General features: G+C 44.3%; 1 protein-coding gene across 4 annotated transcripts in view; it reads right to left on the bottom strand.

The window, feature by feature from the left end:
• Positions 1-239: 239 nt before the first annotated feature.
• Positions 240-21,234, bottom strand: part of EVC (EvC ciliary complex subunit 1) — a 49,329-nt gene continuing 28,334 nt past the window's right edge. Inside the window, exons 13-22 of one of the 4 annotated variants that reach the window (XM_054999983.1) lie at positions 21,089-21,198; positions 18,493-18,703; positions 14,201-14,407; positions 11,476-11,611; positions 9,343-9,436; positions 7,102-7,228; positions 4,819-4,912; positions 4,670-4,717; positions 2,319-2,496; positions 240-1,118 (exon numbers count right to left, since the gene is read on the bottom strand). In XM_054999983.1, the coding sequence (XP_054855958.1) occupies positions 1,028-1,118; positions 2,319-2,496; positions 4,670-4,717; positions 4,819-4,912; positions 7,102-7,228; positions 9,343-9,436; positions 11,476-11,611; positions 14,201-14,407; positions 18,493-18,703; positions 21,089-21,198 (1,296 nt within the window). In that variant the 3' untranslated portion in view covers positions 240-1,027. Of the gene's footprint in view, positions 1,119-2,318; positions 2,497-4,669; positions 4,718-4,818; positions 4,913-7,101; positions 7,229-9,342; positions 9,437-11,475; positions 11,612-14,200; positions 14,408-18,492; positions 18,704-21,088; positions 21,199-21,234 lie in introns of those variants that run through there. The other 3 variants (XM_054999984.1, XR_008598310.1, XM_054999985.1) reach the window with 3 other exon arrangements.

Genomic DNA, 21,234 nt, shown 5'->3' with positions numbered 1-21,234 from the left:
ATGCAAAAGAACCGCCTCAGGACACAGTGAAGCCTCCCGCCATTAGCATTCCACACCCTGGGAAACTCTTACAGAATGACTCAGCTCAACCCCACCCCTCCTGAGTAGATACAAATGACCTACATCTTTTCCACACTGTGACACTGAGAGATCTCTGTCTTTTGGTGCTACACCTCTGAAGATGCCAGCCACAGCTGCTGGCGAAACGTCAGGAACTACAATGCCAAGACCACGGCAATACAGCCCGGAAAACCCCCAACAACCATCGTTCTCCGGCCGTGAAAGCCTTCGACAATACATTAAACAGTTTTTGTTGCTTTGTAATGATTTAAAAGGCAGTTTGTTTAAAATGAGGGGTGGTGGCCTGAGGAGCGGGCATCTGGGAAGGCGTTGTTGTCACAAGAGCCAGGTAACCCATGCTGGGCAGAGTTCTGTTGCCTGTAGAAGGAATGACAGATTTCTGCTGCGAAGGCTCTGGGGAGGATGACTGGACCTCTGCCAAAACACCGAGAATGTTCCGCAGCTCTAATTCTGGACACCTGGACACACACGAAGATTAACGTCTGCAGGTCGATTTCAGAGGTGGAGAGAGAGTCCCTCAGCCCTGGGAAGGCCTTGCATGGAACCTCTGCCAGTGCTGAGAAGCAGTCCTGAGCTGGCTGTGCTATTGCTCCCTGGAGAGGTGTTGGAAGGAGCCAGGAGTCCTGTAGGCAGGGAACTTGTTTTGTCCTGCTTTGTTTAGCAGGGTGATCCACGTATGAAGCTAAGGCACCCTCAAGATTCAGCATTTAAGTTTGCATCATGTCCGAGTTTTAATGTTGGCTGATTCCGCACACGTTGGATAATGCACTTCCAATCCTCTTTATAGATCATTTGGAACGGATTTTTTTTGTGTGCGGAACAAAAAATCCACCTCAAACGATTGATAAAGTGCATTGAAAGTGCATTATCCGACGTGTGCGGAATCAGCCGTTATCACTCTCTCTGCAACTGATGCAAAAGAATTTGCTTAACAGTAAGAAGCCTTTTATGAAGCATTCTTGCATCTTCTCTCCAGCAGCTCCTCTGGATTTTTCACACGGCCAGCTTCATCTTCTTGATGACTCGGCAGTTTATTTCTAGTAAGGAAAGACAGTGGAATTATCCCATCTGCCTCTGACATCCATGGCAGACCTTCCTTGTGCCCAACTTGCAAATGTAACTGTACAACTGTCATGGACCTGAATGTTATCAGTTTAGACCAGGAGCTGTGAACCGTGGCAACTGAGGAGTCTGCCCACATTGACTCCCCTGTCCCCATTTAATTTCCCAACCGGGTTCATGAAAAGGAAATATCATTTCAGAACCAGCATCAACCCCATCTGCACCTCAGCCTAAGCCTACGGGTGAGGGGAACTGCGATGGCACAAATGTGGCACCTGCCAACAGCGGCCTATAAAATGCCCTACCTGAGGCCAGGCACCACTACAGAGACAGGTAGAGGGCGAATTCAGATTCATGACATCCACACTGAACCCAAGCATATTGTCATGTCTGTGTACAGCCACGCCATGGTTGTCTGTTCGTTGTAACCACAATGTACTGAAGTTACAATGCTTTATTACCAAGCTGACGTATTCTCTCCATAGCCATATTGTAAGTGTTACTGTTTTGAGACTTAGAATGGGCCTGTCCTGCTATCTTAGAGAAATACGCAAGTCTCAGCTAGCACCGACCTTGGAGCGTCCAGATGCCACTTTTTGCTACTTTACCCAGACGCTGGGAATGTATTACTGTGTACCTGATATCTAGCCATAACTAAATGGGTTCTCACAGGACCCGTGTAGACTTGCGTGCCAAAACCTTAACAGTCATTTGGAGGGCGGGAAAATCCAAGTATAACATAGATTGTGTGTCTTGCCTTGTCTCTTCTGCCAAGCTCAGTGATGGAGTTCAGACCTGAACTGTATAGATTCTAATAAAGCTTTATCTACTGGAACCACCGTGTGTTCACTGTGGAGGGGCTGAGGGATCTACCTGCCAGGAACTGACACATATCCAGTTTCTGACCAGATCTGAATGAGATTCAGTATTGCCTCAGCCTCTGCCATGGCACTCTTGAGGGATCTGGGCCCTGTGGCATGGACGAGCCATACTAGCCACCGCCTCAGTCCCTACTATCCCTTCCTTTTGGTCAACTGTCCTCCAGAGAAAGGGAACCCACGAAGAGAACTCCAGGGAGTGCTAAGGCAGTCAGGGAGGCTCCTAAGCCAGGCCCGGCCCAAATGGATCGATCCCCTCATTTCTGATCATTCCTGGGCTGGACAATTCTATAGCACCTGAACTCCTTTGAGGCCTGGCCAGGAGAAACACTGATGTTGGTGTTGAGTTCTTCTTCCTCTTCTCTTTCCTGGAACTGTAGCTTCTTTTCTGGAGAAAGCAGGATAAGTGAAGAGAGGGCTCTCACTGGCACACCTGTTCCCTTGACACTTTTATCACTTGTCCTCAGTGGCTGAGCTGTGTTGGAGATATAAACAAGGACTGTTTGCACCATAACTGAAGGAGGACTCTATTTAGAAGTTTTAAAAGATGTTCACTTCCAATTTGATGTTAAGGGCTTGTGTTTTTAAAGCGGAATCTCAGCTAGGCCCCAAGTTAAATCACTTTGAGTCACACCTAATGGACAATAACAAAATCTGACAAAAAGTTATTTTCAAAAGTCTTTGGCATGTTAAAGAACAAAGGTTAGGTATTTTTTTTTTGTAAATGAAAGTTGTTTTCTGTTTTGCAAAACAGTTCCACGTGGAAGGCAAGCTGCACTGCCAAATTTCTCACCAAGATAAATTGCCAAAATCCTGCTCCAGATAATGTTAAAAAAATGAAAGTCCCTCTCTTTTTCCCAGACAAATTCTAACCCCTCTCTCTTGCCTTCAGTCTGAAATTATTAAGAGTTCGGAATTCATATTACCTTTTATACACTTACACTACACAGACCATTATAAACCAATAAACAATTTGCTGAACAAACTTTATGTAATCATTAATTATTAACAAGAAAATTCAACAGGTACAGTAAACAAATCAAGCTGGGAAGACATCCAACAGGTAAGCTTCCACATTATAACACAATCAGAAACAAGATAAGTACTATATTCTTATATTTGTATGTACATGCCCTTTACAATTCAACAGGTGCAGTGAAAAACTCCAACTGTCTTGCTTAAGAGGCACTTAAAATGTTGAGGAGCCTCAAGGATCAGTGCTACAAGCAAAAGCACATGTTCTCTAGGTTCAGGATACAAACAGCTTAGTATGTAGCTGAGCATTATACCTCTGAATTCCAAGATGGGGAAGATAGTAAAAAGTCCAGTAACACCTTTAAAATTAACCAACTTTATTGTAGCATAAGCTTTTGAGAGACACAGCTGTGCTTTTCGAAAGACTAAGCTACAGTAAAGTGGGTTAGTCTTAAAGGTGCTACTGGACTCTTTTCTATTTTGCAACTACAGACTAACACAGCTAACTCCTCTGGATCTATGAAGATGGAGAAGAACTCTTTCCTTCTCCTCCAGCCACATTGTTCAGTTGGAAGGGCTTCGGGTGTTGTACATAGTGCCAATTTCCATGCCAGGCAAGGTTGTGCCTTGGACCTTGCTGAAAGGATGCTTAAGGCTAGGGGAGGGCAGGGACAAGGTGACTGCCGGAGCCACAGTGTAGCAACTTGGGGACTCTGATGGAGGACCTGGGAATGACAAGGGAATGGTGAGCCCCAGAAAAAGAACATTTTTTTCTGCCAGGAGTTGGCCACTGTGGCTCATAATTGGCATGGTCCTTCCATTTCAAATGGGCTCTTATAGGCAATGGGGGATGGCCTCATTGGTTAGGGATGGACCAGGCAGCAGAAGTCTCTCTGCAGTGAGAACCCCAGCAGTTAAAGGTATTCTGCTGACTTGCTGGTACTTCTGCAGTGGAACTTTAGGCCAGAGCTTTAGGGAAGGGCATAGCTCTCCAACCCCACTCTTTTACTTCAAGCTAATTCTTAACAGGTACTCTGGGATCCTTCTTGCATACTCAGTTACACAGCTTTACCCTTTAGTTTATTTGGAAAACTTCCTCTGGCAAGAAGATAATTTTCCACTTAGGGAATAATGGACAGTGGGTGGGGGCACCTTCTTTGGGGGGCCCATAAAATTGGTCCTCATGGTCCTATCTTCAGAAAACTTGGGGGATCTTTAGAAGACAGTAAAGAAGAGGTTCCCTCCAAATTTGGTGAAGTTTGGTTGTAAAACGACCTCTCCAGCCCACCAGACATCTCCCAGAATGATTTTCTCATAGAAAACAATGACCGAATTTTTCAGAAATACTCGAACCCAATTAGAAAATTGATTTGGAATTTGGAGAATTCTGACTCCCGCCCCCCCAACTCAGTAAAAAATTTCAAATTTACTGGATTGGGGGTGGGGGGTGGTGGTATTGCCACCATTGTCTAAATTCTTGCTTCCCAAAATCCCACATTGCCATTTAATTATGTGTTCAGGCAGCAGCTGTGCTAATTGCCACTAAGTCTGCTGACACTTTCTCCCCTGAGCATTTCTACCCATAACCATTGCCTGGGAAGGGTGCTGCTCCCCCCCCCCCCCCGGGCACACCACAACAGTCTCGTTAATTTCACTTTGCTTTGCCTCCTCACTTTGCTTCAGATGCGAAAGGCACACGCTTCCCTCCTCCTGGGCCAGTTCTGAATGAGGAAGGAAACAGGAAAATGAAAGATTTGCAGACGAAAGTTCTGTACAGACTAGGACCCTTGCCATTCAAAATTTCAAACAATAAAAGATTCACCTAGTTCTGCAGTTGATTCTAATGGCCGACTGTGGACAGGCAGGGGAAGGCGAACTGCAGCAGGTAGTTTCGCCACAAGTTGCTGCTCCGCTCTCTGAAAGCAAAAGATAGCAACAGAGCCGTTATGATCACCCAGCTCTAAGATCCTGGCTTGCGTCTTTTCTGCACAGGGCTTTTTCATCGGTTCTGGTCCCACACTGCAACGATTTCTCTCTAGACTTCTGCACACAGGGTCAAAATGCTCCCCGATCCAATCTCCAAACCCCTTCTCAGACTTTTTTGCATTCCTTGTGGAGAAAGACTGCAACTACTGCAGAATCGATCTTTCCTCAGCTTTTCTTCCCACACACATACCCCAATGGTTTTTTTCAAAGTCAAACCAGGACTTTTTTGAAGTGCAGAATGCTTTCTTCAGTGTCAGGCCTGGCCCTGGCCCTGCCTTTTGCCCTCTCCTTTATTCCCCTGCATCCTGACTGGTTAAACAGCAACCCATCAAGTTTTTTTCATTGATTTTTTAAAAATTAAATGGCAACTTTGCAACTTCGGTGCCATTAAAAAAATTAAAAAACATTTTTGTAAGTTTCCTCAGCAATCGACTGAGGAAACTGACCAGTCCTCAGCCCATTAACTGAGGAAACCAAGTCCTCAAAGCCTGCAGCAGAATTGGGGCATTTTCTTAGTGCAGAAATAAAAAAACGGACACCAGTTCAACTCCCCTAGTGTTTTGGGTGCCCTATATTGTGCCAGTTTCCATGCAGAATTAAAAAATCAAAGCAGGATGGGGCCAGAACCGATGAATAAAGCAGATCCAATCCTCATGGGTTGCATAAGCAGAAAGTCCAATGTAAGGTCCAACTAGGCAAGAAAGGGGACTTGCCCCCCGGCATAATTACTCAAAGCAGTCACACAGTACTTAATTGCATATAAATACAAATTTTAAGTGCAACATGCAATAAATATGTGCAGTGCAGGAAGTGAGATTAATAGACTCTCTCTCTCTCTCACACACACACACAGTAATTATACACGATAAATAATCATAGATGTAACATCCAAGGTACAATACAAAATACACACAAATCCCCAAGCAGCTGGGCTTCAATAAAAAATGGCCAGTACCTGTAGTCACTATCTTCCTGCTATTTATTCCACAGGTAAGCAGTATATGCTCCTATCAAGTTCACCCTGCCTCAATGACTTTACCTGTCTATATCTGGGAGGTAGCGATGAATTTCCTGCATTGTGCAGGGGGCTGGACTAGATGACCCTAGGGGTCCATTCCAACCGTATGTTTCTATGATCATATTTAATATGCCATATATTTAAGTTAGGATAGACAAGTTCACTGCCAAACTGTGCAGCTAGGGATTCCTCTCCCTGCTTCTTTTGGATGTTGTCAGCCTTCTCTTGGCACCAAGATATCTGAAGACCTGTCCTCTCCCATACATTCCTGCCCAGGTGTTGAGGTCACAGGGATCAGCCTTCCTGGCTGTTCCATCAACCAAAGAGGCTAAGCTGATGGTACAAGGGAGGGCCTTTGTGGTGGCAGCCCCACTGCTGTGGAACAATCTCCCCAGGGAAGTGAGCCTGGTCCCTCACTCTCTAGCTTCAAGAGGCAGCTGAAGATTGCTTTATTTCAGACAGTTTTTTAATGCACTTTAACTATGTTTTATCTCTGTTTTTAACTTTTTAAAAATAGTTTACTTTATTTACTTTTTACATTGTCAGCTGCCTTGAGCATCATTGGAAGGCAGCTAATAAATGTTTTAAATAAATAAATAAATAAAGAGCATCTTTTGCTTTCCACTGTTTTCGATGCTACAGCCACACTTCAAACTGCAGCCAAGAAATGGCATAAAGGCCATTTGGAAGTCTTGCAGTCTGAAGGCGCCTGAAGCTGTTTGAAAGTAAATGTTGAGTGGGTGGCCCTCCTAGCTGCCTGAAGGGGGCGCTGCTTGGCAAATGCATTAGGGAGTGTTGTGCAGCCAGGGACAAAATGCATTCCAGTTATTTTGGATCGAAAGTTGTTTTTCCAAAAGCCAAGGAATGGCTTGCAACAATACAGTAAAACTACAACAAAATCCAGCAAATAAAAGATCAGCGAGAGAACAAGAGAATCGCACACCATCCAAGGTAAACCAGACATTTTCATCTGGGGCCTAACACTGAAATGGAGACTGCTGTACAAAGTGTGTGGCCCTCCTCGTGGTGGCTCCCAGAGCCTGCTGTCAAAACTGAGTATCATCAAAGGCCGAACCCTTCCCTTTCCACCACCCAGGTTACCATTAGCTTGTTCTCTAGTTGGGTCTCCAGGTGGTTCAGCTGCAACATCTTCTGCTGCAGGGAGGCCAAGCGGGCCTGTTGCTGGACCTCAAACCAAGCCCAAACCCTCCTTGGCTCCCACGGTATTCTGACAAAGCAAAGCAGGGCAATTAGATCTGTCGGAGGTTTCTTTCAAGATGGATTTTGTCTTCAACGTACAGAAATTCATAAATAATCTACCGGAAGATAACGCCAACTGTGCACAGACGTTTGTCTGTGTCATCACAGGCAACAAGGAGAGCATCAGACTGTGAGTACAATCATTTGTTTAAGCAGTGATGGATTCTAGTAAGACCTGATCGGCCCCACCTGGACCACTTTGTGTCTGGATCCAACAGAACACTTCCACAGATGGAAGATGTTCTACCCACAGAGAGCAACTTTCTCAGCCCCAAATAACCCTCAGTGCTGCTCCTGGTGGAGAGTGGAGCCCCCAGGAACACCCGTTGGTTGTTGGTTGGTTGGTTTATGGTCCCCCTTTCTCACTGGAACTCAACTGAATTGCAGTGTAAGTCAATATGATCGACGGCTGGGACAACCAATGAACAATGCGATAGGGTTTGGATGGCAGACATTTGAAAACAAGCAGGAATCTCATACACAGCTCTAACAATGCTGAAACAAAACACAAGCCATCTAAGATGACATATTAAACAATGCAGAAGCTACCCGGTAGAAACAAGCCTACAGCAACAGACAGTATACAGTAGTATAGTCTACAGCCCCTATCAGTTTACCAAAGCATCTTTATCAGGAATTTGGGGCTGAACCATGATGAAGAAATCCTTCCACACATGGAAATTTTCTGTTGGATCCAACTGTGTGTGTGTGTGTGAGAGAGAGAGAGAGAGAGAATGTGGTGAAAAACTAAAATTGGGATAACAGTGGCGGGTGGAAGTTGTGTGCTGGAGGTTTGTATGGCACTGCGTGATACACACCTAGAGCAGGAAATTTGATTGTGTGTGCCCTCAGTATGATTAACACTGTCACACTAATGTGCTGCAAATAATCATAGTAACAAATACGATACTTATAATAATAATATCCTTACAGACAATCCAGAATGAAAACAAAGATTTCCAGTGGAACTTCCATAAAGGAGAAGGGCAACGTGGGAAACCTCGCACTGGCTAAAGAGCAATACAAGTGACAGCCAGGCACCACTGGAGATTGCATTAACGTTGTGCTAGAGCAATCACTCATAACTAGATTATCAGGGGATGACAAGACAGTTCGGTTGCAAATGATTTCTATAGTGACATAATTGCATGATATCCAACAACGTTTGGATGAGCCCAGTGTCTCACAGCACTTATTCTTGGGTCTGTCACACTAGAGCTATGCAATAGTAAACTGCCAGAAAAAATCTGAACACGTTCAACCTCAAAGATAATAGAAGTAGCTCAGATAAAGAGAAGCCAGCTTGGTGTGCTGGTGGTGCTTATACAGGATCAAGAAATCCCACCTTAAGCCAGCACCATTTATTGAAAACACTGTAAAAAAAAGACTTGTCAGGAAAAAAAAATCTTATGTTGAAAGTCTTGTTACCGTATAAATCTGTTATTCTGTAACATTCATTTTCTTCTACCCTCTCTCTGATTATGAACTTGGCTTCAATGCTCTAAACCAGGCAGCCAGGCACCAGAATAAACTAATACTGATCGATATTGTTAGTTTCCATATGGCTTTCATTATTAAAAGCAATAACTAATAAAAAGCAATAACTAAAAATAAAAAGCAATAATAAAAGCAATAACTAATAAGAGTCTTTCATTTTTTTCCTCCAGTTAATAAATGAATGCACCTTCCTAATAATTACAGTATACATTTACTTAAAGTAACTAAAAAGTAATTTGCATGTTTAATCCTGATAAACTTATGATGGATCAGAAAGTTTTTTCCAACTCACATTTATCGTGTAAAACCATCCTTTAAAAAAAAATAATCATATTTAACTGCTCTGATTATAAGTGGCTCATTAAACGATTCTTTCCATTTTGCATTTAATGATCCCCAAACATTTATGCAAATAACAAGCCATTCTAAGAACTTTGGTATGAATATTAATTTGGGAATAAACACATTAGTTCAATGACAGACAAGAAACAGATGCAAAGAAGACAGTTTGTGAAGTTCGCCTAAATCCTCAAAAACACAAACTGCCATCAAGCCGTATAAAGCAACACAACTGCTTCATCTCACCTTTCCCAGCCAGCAGGTGAAGTATTCAGAGGGCCCCCATGGTCTCCTTGCTCACAATCCTGCTTCTTTTGATGTCTTTGGTATTCAGTCCTTTCTGTTAAAATATCAATTCTGTAAAACCTCCCGCTTGCTTTCACATCACTTATAACAAGCATTTTATGCCACAAATTATAACAGACTGTTAATTTAGATTTCTTATCAGCACAACACAGCAGGCCTCAAATCAAGCCTTTAAAGTGCCTGCAATGCTACACTACAGCTCTTTGATACACCCGCTGGGTATACTTCTGGCAATGTAATTAAAAACTCTGAAGTTAGTTATTAAAAATTGGTATTTTTTAAAACTCACATCTCCTGGATAATTGGAGGCTGGCCAATATCAGGAGCTTCTTAATGTTTAGGTACAAAATAAACAGGAAATCCGGTGTGGTGTTGAGGTCTGAGTGTCTGACCAGGATCTGAGAGACCCGAGTTCAAATCCCAACACTATCATGGAAAACAGCACAATCTACTTCGCAGGGCTGTTGTGAGGATAAAATGGAGAAGGGAGAACCACAGACACGGCTCAGAATTCTGTGGGTGATAAAAAGAGGCATGCCCTCTGTGAACTGAACTGTGCCTGCCCTAAGGTCTTACAGTTAGAAACTGTTTTATGCATTAAGATGTACAATATAAACACTTGGAATATCTGTATCAAAAATGTTGCCCTTCCCTATTCCTTCTCCTTCTCATTACAGACTGTCAGCACTTTGAGTCTGGACTGAGACATTCTGAAAGCAGAAGACAGAAAGCAGATGGTGGTGGAATTTTTATATCATATTGTGCTGGTCAAGAAGAGCCTGAAAACAAGACTGAAGGAGCAGGGAAGTTCCGTTAAAGAAAAATCAGAGGCCTAGTTCAGGCATGCAAAAAAAGAAAGAGGTGTCAGCTATGGGACAGAATGGAGTTTATCATCTCAGGCTACAAGTTGGGGATTCCAGCTACAACGCCCCACAAATAGAAAATCAGCACTTCAGGGAGAAATAATAATAACAACATTCGATGTATATACTGCCCTTCAGGACAACTTAATGCCCACTCGGAGTGGTTTACAAAGTATGTTATTATTACCCCACAACAATCACCCTGTGAGGTGGGTGGGGCTGAGAATGCTCCAGAGAACTGTGACTAGCCCAAGGTCACCCAGCTGGCTTCGAGTGGAGGAGTGGGGAATCAAACCTGGTTCTCCAGATTAGAGTCCTGTGTTTTTAACCATTACACCAAACTGGAAAGTGTCCACCCCCTCTCTTTGCTTGCTGTACTGCTTTTCTACTTGCCAAAATTTTTTTTAACCTAGGGGTACATTCCAATGTGAGCCTCCACAAACCTCTACCCACAATCTAAAGTGGTGCAGTGTAACAGAATTATTAACTCAGGTCTCTGCTATCTCCCTGCATGTGAGAACTGACTCTAAGACTACAATCATATGCACACTTCCTTATGAGAAGCCCTATTGTACTCAGTGGGACTTACCCCTAAGTAAACATGCACAGGAATGTACTACAAGCATATTGTAGATATGAACAGAGGCAGAACTGTATAGTGGTTAGAGTACTAGATGCAGACTTGTAAGATCACCACTCCAGTCTCCACTTAGCCATGAAGGGAGACCTTGGTCCCTTCCTCTCTCTCAGGGGGCTGCTGTAAGGATAAAAAGGAGGAAGGGGGCCAAGCCTGCTGCCCCGAGATTCTTGGGGGAAACATGGGATAAAAAGTTTGGTGTAGTGGTTAAGAGCAGCAGGACTCTAATCTGGAGAACCGGGTTTGATTCCCCACTCTCTGCTTGAAGCCAGCTGGGTGACCTTGGGTCAGTCACAGCTTCTTGGAGCTCTCTCAACCCCACCCACCTCACAGGCTGATTGCTGTGGGGATAATAACGACACATTTTGTAAACTGCTCTGAGTGGCTGTTAAGCTGTCCTGATGGGCAGTATATAAATCGAATGTTATTACTATGTTGTTATTACTAAAAATGAGGCTTCTGATAAGCAAGAAGCCCGTATGATTTTTCTGAGGCATAAGCCGATCTGCACAGGCATCGCAATTACTATTAAATCCAAACACAAATAGTTTTGCCCCCTCCCAAGCTGCATACCCTGAAATGCTTTCAGTGTTGCATTTTCGTGACTCTCTTGGATCTTTGCCAGCTGGTCCAAATAGTTCTGCAGCAACCTCGGGGCTGTGTGGCTGGACACGCAAAGACTCTGCACGGTGGCTCCTTCCAGCACCTCCTGCAACAAGGCACCGCGTCATTCACCAGAGCAGAAAACAGAAGCCAGTCGGTCAAAGGATGCTCTCCACTGGGCTCTTTAGAGAAGGAAAACCATCAAAAAGGACCACGTGTGTAAAATGCCCTCGAGTGGCAACAACCGACTTATGCCGGCCCTTGCTGGCTCTTTCTTTTTTTCCTTTTCGATAGAGAAATTTTATTTTAAAAGACAGGATATAGCAATAGAAAGTGCATAAAAGCTTATACAAGCACTACGTTTGAAATGAAACTAACAGAAAAATACAATCAGAATATATAATAACAAAACTTAATTGTGAAATAGCTCTCCTTCCCTCTCCTTGGTTACTTATACAAGCATTAGTATCAACTATTTTAGTTAATCATTTCCCTGTGTTTTATCTTCTTATCTTTGTATCGAGTTACCTTAATTAATAGGAGCCCCGTGGCGCAGAGTGGTAAGCTGCAGTACTGCAGCCCAAGCTCTGCTCATGACCTGAGTTCGATCCCAGCTTCAGGTAGCCGGCTCAAGGTTGACTCAGCCTTCCATCCTTCTGAGGTTGGTAAAATGAGTACCCAGTTTCCTGGGGGTAAAGTGTACATGACTGGGGAAGGCAATGGCAAACCACCCTGTAACAAAAAGTCTGCCAAGAAACTGTTGTGATGCAACATCCCCCCATGGGTCAGTAATGACTCGGTGCTTGCACAGGGGACTACCTTTACTGTTACCTACCTTAATTAATGCTAATTTTAGCCTAAATAGTCAAAGAAATCCTTCCACTTCCCCCAAAACTCAGCTATTGGTCTATTATGTACATAAGTAGTTAAATTTGGCCATTGATGCATATTCATAGATCTTATCTATCCACTCTGACACATCAAGGCACATATCTGCTTTCCATTTCGCTGCATATAGCACTCATGCTGCTGTCATCATATAACAAAAAAGGTTGCCCTTTTTGAACGTTGTTTGGTAGAATGTTTAATAGCATATTTTTTGGATTTAGCTCAAATCTGAGCTTGAAAATCTGTTATCTCTTCATGTATCCTGCTGCGTTTTCAAGGCAAGAGACTAACAGACGTGGTTTGTCATTGCCTTCCACTGTGTAGCGACCCTGGTCTTCCCTGGTGGTTTCCCATCCATATATTGAGCAAGGTTGGCCCAGCTTAGCTTCCCAAGTTCAAGCTAGCCTGGACCACCCAGGTCAGGGTTAAGTAATTGCCATCAAGTTGCAACCCTCTTATGGCAACCCCTCATGGGGTTTCCAGGGCAAGAGTTGAGCAGAGGTGGTTTGCCATTGCCTTTCTCATTATTTCCTTACTATAATTTCTAATCGCTCAAGAGAACCCACTTTTTAGAAGTGTTGATCTCAACATGTTGTATCATACTGTAACTGTGCTGTTATAGAAAGCTGGTGTTATAGCCTTAGAAAATGTTAGATAACGAGCCTGCGCCTTTCAGAATACAGGCTCATGGGAACTGTAGTCAGATATTCCCTTCTGACTCCCTTCCTCCTGGGATACGGGGGGCATATGAGATTTTTAATACCCCTTTTTCCTATCTTTGTTTCTTTGTATTCACTCTTCGGTGGGGATGGAGGATCCTCATCTTTTTTACTGTTAGCACACAAATATATCTGGCTACATGAATAGATGTATCTACTTGGTTTGATATAAGTAGGATTTCTTTTGAAAGCTAGAATCTCTAACTGCTATTGTGTTAAAACTCTCCAGAATCAGCTGGCTTAGCTGTAGTATGGAATAATAACCATTTACTGATGTCAGTTAATGTTCTTATGCGTGACTGCTGCTTCTTTGATCTTCCTATATCATACTTTTGTTTATCTGCACCCCGAGAGTGGCTGGAACCTCTGACTTGTCTTGTCATTCATTATGAGTAACGACCAGGGCTTTTTTTCAGCAGGAACGCGGTGGAACGGAGTTCCGGAACCTCTTGAAAATGGTCACATGGTTGGTGGCCCCGCCCCCTGATCTCCAGACAGAGGGGAGTTTAGATTGCCCTCCACACCAGTGGAGATCAGGGGGTGGGGCCACCAGCCATGTGACCATTTTCTCCGTGGGCAACCCACTGAGTTCCACCACCTCTTTTCTCAGAAAAAAAAGCCCTGGTAACAACCGAATTAATTCCAGACTCTTACACAGAGAATCATACCTGAACAATTTATGACAGGATTGACACCAAGCCTCATTCTGCCCCAGCTGTGCCTGTCCTCCCCTCTCTTTGGTAACTTTCTTGATAAACAGAAGGAAAATGATTTCCTTTCCTTCCGACATGCACCTGAAGAAATAAGCTCTGACTCTCGAAAGCCTAAAGCTGGAATAAATGTTGTTAGTCTTCAGGGTGTTGCTGGACTTCTGTTTCATTTAACATGGAAATGCTTGTGTGGGATGTTATGTTGGTTGCAGAAAGGGGAACAGGGAGAAGAGGGGAATGCTTGCATGAAAAGATTCTACAATATGGAAATAGAACAGGTTTCAAACTTGCTTGGGGGGAGGCAGGGCTGGAGTGAACCTAGCTCTCGTTTTGACCTTCGTGCCTCCCATTTCTGAAGTGCTCCCTGTCTGGCAATACCTTGGCATCTTCTTTCCCGTCTGTGTCATGCTTTGCAGCCAGCTGCCGAGCGCGCTGGACCAAGGCCCGGCCAATCACTTGCTCCAGCTGCCGCTGTAGAATCTGAAGAGTCTCTTGAGTTTCTGCCATTAACTGCTGGTGGAATTCTAGTCTGGTCTGTAGCATTTCATTGTCCAGTTTCTCCTCCTCTTCAACAATGTGCGACTCCTTGCAAACAGAGAAAACCATCATTCCTGAAGCAAACCGTAGCCTCACAGACTGTGCGTCAGAGTCTATTCAGGTCCAGACCCAGACCACACTGAAATTTAAGCTTAACCAAGTGACCTATCAACTATGGTTCTCCCGCTTTTGAATGACTTTGCCGAAATAATGGGATTTATACCGAGTCCTCCTTGAAAGCCTCTCCTAAATTGGCTTCTTATGTGTGGCCTCAAATACTCTCCTAGCAAGTGGGGAACAGAACATTTTGAACGTAAGACAGCATCAACAAAGCAAAATGCCCGTCTTTTTGTTTGGCCATTTCAGGCTTGGACTTCTTGTTCAAAAAAACACCCAGGAGAACACTGTCTCAAGACGAGCAATTCCCAATTAATTTGGGCCAACCCTAGTAGAGGTTTTGGGGGGGAATCTGAGAAACAACATAAATGGAATCTGTGGGGATAAGGGCAGCTCGTCCACAGAACTGTCGATCTCCTTTTACATAAAGTAGAATTTGGGGCAGATTTGGAGGATCCTGCTTAGGCACAAATCACAAAAGAAAAAACCAAGAGAAAAAAAAACTTAGATAAGATCAATGACATTTACCGTAAGTTTTTTTAGGTGTGGGGGGGGGGGGAGCAGACATCTCCATTCATCTCCAAAGACCACAATCCAGAGATGTGTTGACGAAGCCAAAGCCAGTTGGCCAAAAGCATGACCAACTCTCCAGTGTGAGAGTCTCTCTTACACGTTAGGTACGTTACTAAGTACCTAGGGATGCTCAAGTGAACCTCATTTCACGTCTCCCCCTTCCAACTTTCCATGCACTCGATCGTACAATCACGCTTCAATTTGCTCCGCGTCATGTGTTTGATATCAGTTCCTCCTGATATCAAGTTAATAGTGGAGGATCCAATATTAATTTGACTTTATTAAAAATACTTAGTCTAATTAGAGACGTAGATAATGGATATAGTAGTGGAGACGATATCGTATATATAAAAGAATTTGAATATGCTTAGATTAAGAGATATACAATGCAATCCTATGAAGACTTACTCCAGTCTAAGCCCATTGAAGTCAATGGGCTTAGACTGGAGTAACTCTCCATAGGATTGCACTGATAATGTATGTATGTTTTAGAAGAATATAGCTGAAAATAAGTTAAGTAATATGATAGGTTAAGGGTTGGAAAGCTGTTGGAGGTCTATAAGGAGCGGGGAGGGAAAGGGTGGGGGTTGATAAAAATTAGGTAGGATGGGGAATGTGTGTATTAATTATGTACTCACCAATAAAAATTAAAAAAAAAAGATATCAGTTCCTCCTCAACTGCTAAAAGTATCCCAGTTTCCCCCACATGCGTTCATTGAAATGCAGATCTTGACACTTCTCACACCTTAAAGAAATGCAAATTGGCAAAGGAGCCTGCAGTACTTGTTCTCCAGCAAAAACAGAGCAGAACTGGTGCTTGGCCCTCCGGAATCACTTGCAGAGGCAGTCACACAAAGGGAGCTCCCGTGAAATCGGCATTCATGTGCATCAAGCAAGAACAGCCCGCACGTGAATTGAGGGCTAGACATACCATCCTGCACTTGAGCGTCCCTCCATACTTAGTAACGTGTAGAGAGACTCTGAGATGGTGAGAGAAAAGACCATAACCAGAAATCCAGTGACAAATGCAGAAACCTGTATATGCGAGCCTGCATGGAATCCTGTGTTTGTGCCTTGACAGCCTTCAGAGGGAGCCACCAACTCCCAAAGCCCCAAGGGCAGTCAAGGAAACTCCAAAGACAGCTATCTGGCTGTAGAGGGCAATAAGACTGGGCAGCAAACAACTGGATGGGTATGTGGGCAGCAGCTGCATCAGCAGAACCAAGCTGAGGGTGGGTGAGACTTTGACCAGCTGTGTGCGGCTGGGAGATGAAAGTTCTCCTTGTCAAAGTATGAAGTTACTCATTGTTCCCCCCATGTAGATGCAGCTCATCCTAATTAAGATGAGGAAGGTTACCAGAAGCTACAAAACACGTCCCCCCCCCCCCGCTTCCCGTTCTTATCTGTTAATCTCAATGTACTGGAATGTTCTTATTTCAAGGGCTAAATTTAGCTCAGATAAATTGTCATTTGATTACTTGCATTCCTAATAGGAAATTAGGGTAGAAAGCAATGCACTTTAACTATCCGCGGTATTCTCTAGGGCTACAGAACCCATATCAGCGGTGGTTGTTTTGACATATCTTTATTTATAGCACAGGCAGATGGTTTCTGGTTTTGTTTTGTTTTCTTCCTTGTCAAGAGCAATCTACAGTCACAAAATGCTATCTCATCACAGTGGAGGCTGGGTTTTATTACAGGTAATGTCCTGAATCAAATTTATATTTTGGGTCGAAATCAGGAGCTTCACTGCCCTTCCTCCACGGCTTAGCTGCATACTTCATTGCCATATACTCAGCTTTCAAACTCACACTAAAAAACAAGGGCCTCAAGGGGGATATTCCTCTGCCATGAGCAGAGCCTGACCTTGAAGGATGCTCCACTCCTGGAAGGCTTTTCCCATTTGATGGCTGCCAACGGTTATTAACCAGGACAGCTAAACATCTTTGAAAGTGAAAGGCCTGAGAACAGTCCTTCAGCCCAGTTGGCCGTTGATGGAAACAGGACGCCGGGTCTTTGGTGTGTTCCCTGCTATATTGAATCCACTAGGTTTCCTCTATTTTTTGTTGTTTTTACTGAGAACTTCTACACAGTTGCCTCCCTTTTTTTAGCAGCGTATTTTTGAGCTGCATGCTCTCTTCTTAAGAACATAAGAAGAGCCTTGCTAGATCAAACCAGTTGTCCATCCCATCCAGCACCAGTGGTCCACCTAGTCCAGCCTCCTGTTTCATACAGTGGCCAACCAGTGTAACTCTTAGCAAGGTATCTCCTTGACACCCTTCTTCTATTATGCTAAGTTTAGATCACTGTCCAACTAAGGTTGAAAAGCACAGAACCAACTGACTGTTCAGCTCTGCCAGGCTAGTTGGCATTTGAGACTATTTTGGATGGACTTGTGATTGTTTCTGTATTTCAATGGAAGAACAGGTGATGGGGATTGAATACAGCTTCTCCAATGAATAAAGTTAAGCTGTTTGCTTGCTTTTCAGTAGATGCAAAACTGGTCTTAACAATTAACATCGTTGCCTGAAAAAACTACTTTTGTTAATATTTTGGAAATCTTACTGGCCTCTGGTGGAAAAACTCATCTTGGCACTTCTCAAACATCGTAGAAGAGGGGACCCTGGATATGTCAGTGCCTCTTTCCCAAACCCAAGCCAATTCTCCATCCTATACGTAACCACCCGCAGATCCTCACAAGCGGGAATGGCTATTTAATAATAACTGCACTTATATACTGCTCTTCTAGACAGATGAGTGCCCCACTCAGAGTGGTGAACAAGTTAGTGTTATTATCATCTCCACAATACAGCTGGGGCTGAGAGGCTTACCCAAGGCCACCTGCTGAGCCCATGGCAGTAGTGGGATTCGAACCAGAAGAGTGCTGATTCACAGCCAGACCACTTAACCACTGTGCTACAGCAGCACCCTATTTCTATGCATGCTTCCTAAAACTGCACAGAGTCAAACAACACTGGAGCACAGAAGGTGCTCTTGAAGAGCTCCCTTCTCAGGTTACCTCAATCAATCCACTGTGGTTCAAGGAAGCTCATCTGCCAGAGGGCCAGATCAATCCATTTGGTGATGGGCTGCTGTCAGCAGATGGCTTCGCCTCCATCAGGAATTCCTGCCACCCTGGAACGGCTGACTCACCTCTTCAGTGTTCCATTCCTAGGAAGGCCCACCTCACTGCCTGAGAACCTGGAGCCCCACAACTCACTATAAAGCATCACAACCAGGAGGACTTCTTTAGGGCGAAGCAAGGTGTCCTGTTGGCAGTGTCTATCACTTTGGAAGTGGCAACATTGTGGGTGAAGCAGATCTAGCTGCCAAACTAGTCTGAGGTTCTGCATTTTATAAACTTTGACAACCTTGCTGTTCTGACCAAGGGAGTAGATGCAAACCAAGAAATAAGGGGTGACCAAACAGGTAAGGACAAATACCGTTTCCTTCCATTGTTTCCACTGGTTTTCATCAAGGCAGTGAGAAGAGCTCCGCTGCAGGATCAGATGTTCTTTCAGCTCCCAAATGAAACTTCTTCTCCTCGATGTTCTCATTCGAGCGAGAATACTCAGAGCAACGTGTCGGAACGCCAGCCTCCTCAGGACGGGCTTGAGCAAGGATTGGTGCTTCTTAGTTATGTATTTTGAAGATCTGTGAAAAATCAGTTCAGGAGTGGAGATTCAAAGAGTCGCTGCCACATGTGGAAAGTGTGGATCCAAAATTGACGTCTTGTCAAGCCAATTTAATGGGAGCCTGTGCTCCAGAACTTAGCAGGACACGGTAGGGTGGATCCAACCATCCTTCAAGAGACCTTCGTCCAGCCTAAGGAGTCTTCTTCCACCTTCAGGGGCTGCAGCGGAAGAGCCACCGAATTTGGCAGAAGGTTCCTTAGACTGGAGGAAGGCTTCAAACTTGAGCGTAAGGGAAGTTGGGGAATACACATTTTAATAAACAAACACACTTTGCTCAATGGAGTGGTGGGGAAGGGGCAGGATTCCCTCCCCCTGATATGTATATGTCCTTCTACAAAGCTAAGGGAAAACAAGAGGAAGGGAAAATGGCAAGGTGTCATACCTAGAAGATTGTTTTCAAAGATAGATCAAGATGGGTAGCTGTGTTAGTCTATCTGTGGCAGTAGAAAAGAGAAAGAGTCCAGCAGCACCTATAAGACTAACAAACTTTGTGGTAGGGTAGGAGCTTTTGTAAGCCACAGCTCACTTCTTCAGAAATCTTTTGTTAGTCTTATAGGTGCTACTGGACTCTTGCTCTTTTCAAAGATGTTCACAATAACAGAACCTCTTCTGTCCCAACCTCACAGAAGATGTCTGAGGTTCAGCCCTTAGGAGCTGCGCACTGTCCTCTCTTCAGATGGGCCTGCTTCCACGGAAGCAGAAAAAACTCTTCCAGCTACTACAGAGTAAGCCAAGAAAAGGAAAAGGAAATAAACAGACCAGAAAGAGAACTCTGTCTTAGCAGAGGAAGGGCAGACGATGGGATGTGGAGAAAGGGCAACAGATCTGGTCTTTAGCAATATTTCACAGATGGAAGAAGGCAATGCTTATGCAGGCCAGAGAGTGGCTAAAGGGCAGCTGGAGAGCACAGCCCTCTGTCCAAGGGCAAAGGAAGAAATCAAGCTAAATGCAACTAGACAATACTGAAGAATAGAGAGTTTGCTCTGAAGGCTGAAGGAAACGTGGGATATAAATATTATGAACGGGGTGCATCCCACCCTGCCAAGCAAAGTTATTAATTAATTAATTACAATATTTATACTGCCCCTTCCCTTTTGGTTCAAGCCTGAAGCCATCCTCCAACCTAAGGAGTCTTCCTCCAAGCGGTGGCTTCTCTGTTTGAGAAGGAGCCATGGGACTATTTGGGGCATGGTTGGATCTATCCCAATAAATCCAAGCAAGCATCATGAACAACAACACATCGAGATGAAGGGAAAAGAGGAATAAGGCCATGAAGCCTACTAACATCCCATAACATTGAGAGCACTTCCATCTCCATGAGAGGCAGCTTTCGTTGTTTTGATATGGTAGATCTGTGGTGGCCAACCTTTGGGGCAGGTGTGTCACAAGACAGCTCCAAAGTAGGACAGTGTGCCATCTGGACATATGCTACCACACACACACAGGCATCCATGCTGTAGTTCTGACTTTGCTCTCCTGAGACAGGAAGCAGGCAGTTGCACAGCACTGAAGAAGCAGGCAGGAGTCTAGCCGTTTTTGAGGACTTTTCCACTTCCAGACTGTGCCAGAAGGACTTCCGAACTACACCCTATTGTACTAGCCATCTTGCTTCTTTCTTTCCAAGCGTGTCAGGAAACTTCTGCTACTTGTGGGGCTTGGCGTGTTGCAATCTGGCCACCCAAGTCATCATAAACAAAAGATTTTGATGCTTCTATTTCTTACCTCTACGCTGGGTCTTTTATTTTCCTGGAACAAATAGCCTATTCTCACCAACTGCTGATTGGTGCCAACAGGGTGAGGTGGTGGAACTCAGTGGGTTGCCCTCAGAGAAAATGGTCACATGGCTGGTGGCCCCGCCCCCTGATCTCCAGACAGAGGGGAGTTTAGATTACCCTCCATGCCGCTGGAGTGGTGTGGAGGGCAATCTAAACTCCCCTCCGTCTGGAGATCAAGGGGCGGGGCCACCAGCCATGTGACCATTTTCAAGAGGTTCCGGAACTCCGTTCCACCACGTTCCAGCTGAAAAAAAGCCCTGGGCACCAAGCCCCATTGCTGATTCCATTATCTCCTCAGCTGTTCATCTACCCTCCTGTGTCAGATTCTAGCTGCGACAGCTTTGGCCACTTCACCCAGTGCCACCCTCAGCAACTGGTTAGGGGCCTTCTGTCACTGCAAGGATGTACATTGTGTTTTGAATATTTATTACAATTCAAAAATATGCCTACCTCTGCTAATCTTGTGCCTAGAAATCTATTATAAGCCTCCTCAAGGCAAAAAAAAAAAGTTATGCAGATGTATTTATTTTCACATACAGTTTAACTCTCTGGTTTAGATGGCTACTTACCCCTTGCTGAGCCCGCCCAATCTGGTCATCACACACTGGATAATCTTCTCATTTGTCTCTGACAAACGACTCTGCATCATAGCAGAGAAGGCATGCTCTTCTATCCACAGCTGTAACACGGGAAGGAGGGGGGAACTCTTTGGTAA

This window comes from Eublepharis macularius, chromosome 15 (genome assembly GCF_028583425.1).
Source record: "Eublepharis macularius isolate TG4126 chromosome 15, MPM_Emac_v1.0, whole genome shotgun sequence".
NCBI classification, from domain to species: Eukaryota; Metazoa; Chordata; class Lepidosauria; order Squamata; family Eublepharidae; genus Eublepharis; species Eublepharis macularius.
The sequence above is the reverse complement of the archived record's forward strand: the minus strand, read 5'-3'. Positions and strand labels throughout refer to the sequence as shown.